Raw genomic sequence first — 7,807 nt, 5'->3', positions numbered from 1 at the left:
AAAAAAGAAATATATATATATATATATATATATATGCCAGAATTCTCTAGTCTATTGAAATTATTGCTCTTTTTCCTTTGCGTATAAACCTAAATATTAATCATTTTATTACTTTGTGTTCTACTAAACATACTGTTTAAAATAATTGCAAAGGAAATATTTTACAGCGAGAGGGAAATGAATTTGAAAGTTTACAGAAGACCACCTTTGAGTAATCGCAGTTTGCTTCTGTTGTAGAGCTGTTTACGATCTGTGCTGGAACAAATAGCAGCATATGGCCAGGTTGTGTTTCGACTCCAGCAGTTCATTGATGAAGTCATGGGACACAGTTCCGAGAGCATGCTGCCTGGAAGTGGGTCTGTTCCTAAGAAGTCAACTGAAGCCCCCTTTAGAACCTACCAGGCTTTCATGTGGGCCCTGTACAAATATTTCATTAGTTTCAAAGAGGAACTTGCAGAAATCGAGAAGTGCATCATCAATAATGGTATTAAATGTTCCTCATCTTTACTCGTGCTACACGTAACTTATAATTTGAATGCCATTTAGATTTTTCATCATGTAAGATTGAAAGTTGCCTAGCAAATAAGTAGTTCTCGTGAATGCTTCATTTTAAAAATTATTTTAAATTTGTATTTTTAAATCATTCATATCTCTAAAAATCAAAAATCTACAGAGGATTTAGAGTGAAAGATCTAAATTATTCTTCCTGCACCAGTACCCCAGCCAGTCAGTTCTCCTCTCCAGAGACAGCCAGGTCCTCAGCTTCTTATGCATCCTCCCAGAAAGAGTTTGAACATACACAAGCAGTGCATATACATATACGCATACCTAGCAGTCATTACACTGCTCTCTTCAAATTTTTCTGATTTAAATTTTGAGGATAATACCACACAAATGTGAAGAGCTTCTATTTTCCTTTTTACAGATTGAGTGTTTCATCATGTGGTTGTATCATAGCCCAGTCCCCTTAATGGATTTAGGTTCTTCCCAGCCTTTTGCTATTGTTAGCAGTGCTGCAGTGATAATCACTTCTACATATCCGTAATCGTACACAGGCAGTGAGTTATCTGTAGGGTAGGTTCTTTTTTATTTTTTTGAGATGAAGGCTCCCTCTGTCACCCAGGCTGGAGTGCAGTGGTGGGATCTCGGCTCACTGCAAGCTCCGCCTCCTGGATTCAAGCGTTTTTCCCGCCTCAGCCTCCCGAGTAACTGTGATTACAAGTACCTGCCACCATCCCTAGCTAATTTTTGTATTTTCAGTAGAGACAGTCTTTCACCATGTTGACCAGGCTGGCCTATAACTCCTGGCCTTAGGTGATCCGCCCACGTTGGCCTCCCAAAATGCTGGGATTACAGATGTTAGCTGGGATTATACCACATCCAACCATGTGGGGTAGGTTCTTATAAATGGAATTGCTGGGTCATGTGTGATTTTCCTAAGTTTTGCCACTTTATGGGGAGGTGCAGGTAAATAGATCTATACTCTTGTGAGCCATGTAGATGAATACCTGTTTCCTCACACTCTTGCCATCTGTGTGTTATCAGAGGTTTTGGTCTTCACCAGTATGACAGTTGTAAAATAGCAACCCATGTAGCTTTTTTCCCCTTAACTTTTATTTTGAACTACCACAAAAAATGATACAGAGAGGCCCTGTGTTCCCATGACTTTGCTTCCCCCAGTGGGAAAACCTCACGTAGTGACAGTACATAATCAAAACTAGGAAACTGACATTGGCACAGCACATTAGCCAAACTGCAGACCTGACACAGCTTCACCAGCATTGCAGGAACTTGCTTTGAGCAGGGGTGGGTGTGGTATCTTCGTGTATGGTTCCAGGTCTTTTTATCACCTGTCTAGCTCCACATGGCCACTTCCATGTTAAGGTCACAGCTGTGCCATCACCTCTCAGGACCTTGCTTCTGCAGCCCTTTGTAGGCACAGCCTCTCTCACCCCTCACTGTAACATCAGCCCATTGGAGGTGTTTTGTTTTACCTAGCGTAATTTTTTAAGTAAGGTCAAGTGACTTTTTGTATGTTCTAGAATCACTCATCTTTCCTTTTCTGTGAACTGTCAGTTCCTTTATATGTTAGTTTTCTGCTGAGTTTTCTTTTTCTCCGTGACTTGCAGGAGTTCTTCCTTAGGGAAATTAGGTCCTTGTGATGTGAGATCAAAATTCACCATCCTCCATTTTGCCCTGTCTGTCCATAAGCCTGGTGATTTGCCAGCATTTGTGTCACGTTTTAGATACGTGTATTTTTCTTGCTATTGAGTTTGATTTGTTGAAATTTGCAGATGCTACAATAACTCTTGCAATAGTGGTGGACAAGTTGGCACCTCGATTGGCTCAGCTCAAGGTTCTGCACAAAGTGTTTAGTACTGGAGTAGCAGAAGTTCCACCTGATACTCGAAATGTTGTCCGGGCCTCTCACCTGCTCAACACGCTGTACAAGGCCATTCTTGAATATGACAATGTTGGAGAAGCCTCTGAGCAAACCGTATGTGAGACTTCTGCCTGAAGTGTGTGACTCCATTCTGCACGGCAGAGGAGTGGTAGACAGCTGATCGTAGTTCTTTGTTAAATGACACTTGAATGGTGACTGGTTGGACAGTTCAGAGTTTTTAAATTGGCTTCCAAATTTGAGGCTGTAGGAAACTGGCTTTTCAGCTCTACTTGCCAAGATCCTCCGAAGGATGAGGCAAGGACAAAACAAGATGTGAGAAATACCTACCTGATGTGTATAGATATTTACAATAACGCTTTCTTACATAAAAACTAACATGTAACTAACATTATGTGAGATATCTGAAGTAGACACAGTCACAGAAACAAGGTGGAATGCTGGTTACCAAGGGCTGGGGCATGGGGAGCTGTTGTTGAATGGGTACAGAGTTTCAGTTTTACAACATGAAAAGATTCTGGAGATTTGTCACAATGAAGTGAATGTACTTAAAACCTCTAAACTTAAAAATGGCGAGGGCCAGGCAAAGTGACTCATGCCTGTAATCCCAACACTTTGGGAGGCTGAGGCGGGAGGATTGCTTGAGCCCAGGAGTTTGAGACTTGCCTGGGCAACATAGTGAGGCCCTGTCTTTAAAAAATAAATTAAATTTTTAAAAAATGTATAGTTAAGATGATAAACTTTATGTTATATATTTTATATTGTATTTTAAAAAATACAAACCTAGACCAGGCATAGTGGCTCACGCCAGTAGTCCCAGCTACGTAGGAGTCTGAGCTGGGAGGATCACTTGAGCCTAGGAATTTGAGACCAGCCTGGTCAACATACTGAGAGACCCTGTCTCTACAAAAAATTGTTAAAGTAGCCAGGTGTGCTGACACCAGGAATTCGAGACCAGCCTGGCCAACATGGTGCAACCCCGTCTCTACTGAAAATACAAACATTAGCCTAGCGTGGTGGCGAACACCTGTAGGCCCAGCTACTCAGGAGGCTGAGGCAGGAGAATCGCTTGAACCCGGGAGGTTGCAGGGAGCTGAGATCACACCACTACACTGCAGCATGGGCAATAGAGCAAGACTCTCAAAAAACACAGCCAGCTCTGGAGGCACGTGCTTACGGTCCCAGGTACTCGAGGGGCTAAGGCAGGAAGAAAGTGAGTGTGGAAGGTTGAGGCTGCAGTGAGCCATGTTTGCGCCACTGTACTCCAGCTTGGGTAACAGAACAAGACTCTGTCTCAAACAGTATATAGATTTAAAAATTAAAATCTAACTAGAGGTTGTAATTTAGAATGCTACAGTCTTACTTGGGTATGTACATTAGGTCTATTTTCTAGTTTGTTGGTATAACTTTTTTTCACACCAATTTAATACCGCATTTCTTTTTTTTTTCTGAGACATAGTTTTGCTTTGTCACCAGGCTGGAGTGCAGTGGCACAATCTCAGCTCACTGCAGCCTCCACCTTCCAGGTTCAAGCGATTCTCCTGCCGTAGCCTCCCAAGTAACTGGGACTACAGGTGCACGCTGCCATGCCCAGCTAATTTTTTTTGTTTTTTTGTATTTTACTAGAGATGGGGTTTCACCATGTTGCCCAGGCTGGTCTTGAACTCTTGAGCTCAGGCAATCTGCCTGCTTCGGCCTCCCAAAGTGCTAGGACTACAGGCATGAGCCATGCGCCCAGCCAATATTGCATTTCAGTAAAAAGGAGGTTGATTTTCTCTCAGCACTGCCATTTTTGTACTCTGAGAACTAGTGGAATGAAGTAATTTCCTCATTCTTTTTTTTTTTTTTTTTTTTTTTTTGAGACGGAGTCTCACTCTGTTGCCCAGGCTGGAGTCCATGGTGCAATCTCGGCTCACTGCAGCCTCCACCTCCTGCGTTCAAGCGATTCTTCTGCCTCAGCCCCCCGAGTAGCTGGGACTACAGGTGCACATCACCATGCCCAGTTAAATTTTGGTGGTTTTTTTTGTTTTTTGTTTGAGATGGAGTCTCGCCCTGTCGCCCAGGCTGGAGTGCAATGGCGCAATCTTGGCTCACTGCAACCTCCGCCTTCTGGGTTCAAACTATTCTCCTGCCTCAGCCTCCTAAGTAACTGGGATTACAGACACCTGCCACCATGCCCATCTAATTTTTGTATTTTTAATAGAGACGGGGTTTCACCATTTTGGCCGGGCTGGTCTTGAACTCCTGATCTCCTGATCCGCCCACCTCGGCCTCCCAAAGTGCTGGGATTACAGGCATGAGCCACCACGACCAGCTGTATTTTTTTAAATAGAGACGGGGTTTCACCATATTGGCCGGGCTGGTCTCAAACTCCTGACCTTGTGATCTGCCCACCTCAGCCTCCCAAAGTGCTGGGATTACAGGCGTAAGCCACCATGCCCAGCCAGTTTCCTCAATCTTAATGGACGCTTTGCTAGTAATAGGATTTCGATAGGGAAACCTTGTTCGCTTGCCTGGGCTGTCTCAGGATACACCTACTGCCTCTGTGTCATTTTCACTCTCAAGTTTCCCAGTCTGCACTACAAACAATATGATCATCCCATATTTAGGTGAGCTTTTCTTTTTTTTTGAGACAGAGTGGCACTCTGTCGCCAGGCTGGAGTGTAGTGGTGGGATCTTGGCTCACTGCAACCTCCGCCAGCCAGATTCAAGTGATTCTTCTGCCTCAGCCTCCTGAGTAGCTAGTACTACAGGCGCGCGTCACCATGCCCAGCTAATTTTTGTATTTTTAATAGAGAGGGGGTTTCACCATGTTGGCCAGGATGGTCTCGATCTCTTACCTCAGGTGATCCGCCCACCTCTACCTCCCAAAGTGCTGGGATCACAAGCATGAGCCACTGCGCCCCGGCATTTAGGTGAGTTTTTCATAAGGATTTTATAGTGTATGTTTTTGGATTTTTAATTTCTTTGTGCCCCCAAAAAACATAGAAATCCGATCACTTTTTTAAAGGCATTTCAGAAATGTTTAAACCTTTTATTCTAGTGACCAGGGAACCCCGAGAGCTGACCGTGCACCTTTCTGCCTCAGGTCTCCCTGCTGTTCTCTCTCTGGGTGGAAACAGTACGGCCTTACCTGCAGACGGTGGACGAGTGGATCGTGCATGGGCATCTGTGGGATGGCGCCAGGGAGTTCATCATCCAGAGGTGAGCTGCAGCAGAGCACAGGGTCACTGGGGGCTGCCATCACCAGTTTCCTCCCTGTGAAAGTCGAATGCTTTCGTTAGTTTCAAATGGTACTGAGGGAGCACAGTTCACATCACAGAACTTGTCGTCGTCATAGGCAAGTTCTATTTCATTTTTATGGAAGATGTCAGTGATACCAGCTGATTAAAAATATCTTTATCCAAGTTTTGTCACTCCACAACTTTTCTTAAGCAAACTGTATTTTTCGATGATAGTATATTTATGGCAAGCTAGTAAACACTGCTTCCCATAAAATGAGTTTAGGTGATATTAGATGGTTTGAGCTATTTTCATTGTAAATTATCGGTAAAGAGATACAGAAAATTATAAAATATGCCTCTAATATGTTTATTTCTCTGAATTATCTACTGATTTTTTACCTTAGCATAATATTTAACAAAACAATTAAGGAAAATCTTATTCCATTTATGACAGTTTCCTTTCAGTTAATTGATTTTTCTGAACGGAATCATACAAACAATGTAGACCTATTTGTGCTCTTTTAACCCAATTTTAAATTATACGGTATATTTAGATATATGGTTTCTATTGATAGCTATCCATTGAACTCATCGGGAAGGATAATTTTAAGTCTTTAGTGTTCTGGAAGGGTAGCAATATGTATGCAATGCTCACGTGAGTGAACTGACCCTTCCTTCAACTCAGTCTCATGTCTGTCACTGTGTTCTGATTCATCAATCTCATGTGAGAATTTTTGTGGCAAGTGGGACTCTGACTGTTCTTCTAGAGTGATGATTGACCATCATTTTATTGTTAAAAGTAGTCCAGTTAAGAATCATTGTAGGGAAAATGATAGAGAAGTCTGCAAATTAGTTTCACAGGAGATAGTAAATGGGTAAACTTTTATTCTACTTCTAAAGAGGACCGAATTAGTCATATTTTAAGTAATTTCAATTCAAGAAACTATTTCTGCTTACTTAAATTTTACTTATACCATTCCAAGTATTTATTCCCTTTTCTCTTTAAACTGAGCTGAGATTAAAACTGCCCCATTTTGCCTAAAGATTGCTTCCATTTACTAATAATTAATATTACGTTTTGTAATGTCTGGACAACAAACTAGAACAAGTATGCTGTTTTTTAAGGAAGAGAAATAAGAGTTTAAAATTCTTTTGAATCTCTTTAGAAACAAAAATGTTCCAGTTAATCACAGAGACTTCTGGTATGCAACTTACACGCTATATAGTGTATCAGAAAAGACAGAAAATGAAGAAAAAATGAGTGATAATGCTAGTGCGAGTTCCGGCAGTGACCAGGGGCCCTCCAGCAGGCAGCACACCATGGTGTCCTTCCTCAAACCTGTCCTGAAGCAGATCATAATGGCTGGCAAGTCGATGCAGCTGCTGAAGAACCTGCAGTGTGCGGAGAGCACCACCTGCCAGGCAGGAGCCAGAGGTACCTGTTCTGTCTTCCCGTGTGTCCCTCGGTGTTGGGACACCTGACCCTACTCACTCTTGTCATCCTGATGCCTAATTATTTTGTAGTTTGCAAGTCATCGAATCCTCTTATGTCAGTGGTAATTATCATCATGGTTGAATTAATAATCATGCTGCTCTTGATTTTTTAAAAGACTGTCTTCATTGAAAACTTTCAGTGCTGTGTTTGAAAAGGCAGCGACAGTAAGTTCTACATGCATTTTCCTCACTCCGGATTCCTTAGGACTGGAACTTTAAAAAGTAATTCCCTGCCATTTCTTTTTTTATTTTTATAAATTGATATGATAATTGTACATATTCTTAGGGTACATAGTGATGTTTTGATACATATACAGTGATCAGATCAGGATAATTAGCATTTCCGTCATCTCAAACATTTACTACTTCTTTATGTTGGGGACATTCAGTATCCTCCTCTTTGCTGTGTGCAACTCTATAATACATTATTAACTGTCATCATCCCATAGTGATACAGAGCACTGGAACTACTCCTTCCAGCTAGCTATTTGTGTCCTTTAACAAATATCTTCCTCTTCCTCCCTTCCCCCTACAAAATCCAGCATCTGGTATCCTGCTCTGCTTTTTACTAATATGAGATCAACATTTTTTAGCTGCCACATGAGTGAGAACAAGCAGTGTTTAACTTTCTGTTCCTGGCTTATTTCACTTAACATAATGTCCACCATTTCCATCAGTGTTGCTGCAA

At 42.0% G+C, this 7,807-nt stretch overlaps 1 protein-coding gene across 1 annotated transcript in view; it reads left to right on the top strand.

The window, feature by feature from the left end:
• TUBGCP5 (tubulin, gamma complex associated protein 5) overlaps nucleotides 1-7,807 on the top strand; it is a 43,792-nt gene that overhangs the window by 18,426 nt on the left and 17,559 nt on the right. Inside the window, exons 10-13 of the mRNA XM_011981495.1 lie at nucleotides 238-484; nucleotides 2,295-2,497; nucleotides 5,490-5,605; nucleotides 6,792-7,060. Of these exons, the coding sequence (XP_011836885.1) occupies nucleotides 238-484; nucleotides 2,295-2,497; nucleotides 5,490-5,605; nucleotides 6,792-7,060 (835 nt within the window). The remainder of the gene's footprint in view (nucleotides 1-237; nucleotides 485-2,294; nucleotides 2,498-5,489; nucleotides 5,606-6,791; nucleotides 7,061-7,807) is intronic.

Source organism: Mandrillus leucophaeus, unplaced genomic scaffold (assembly GCF_000951045.1).
Source record: "Mandrillus leucophaeus isolate KB7577 unplaced genomic scaffold, Mleu.le_1.0 Scaffold227, whole genome shotgun sequence".
Lineage (NCBI taxonomy): Eukaryota > Metazoa > Chordata > Mammalia > Primates > Cercopithecidae > Mandrillus > Mandrillus leucophaeus.
This window is presented reverse-complemented; position numbering and strand designations above follow the sequence as displayed.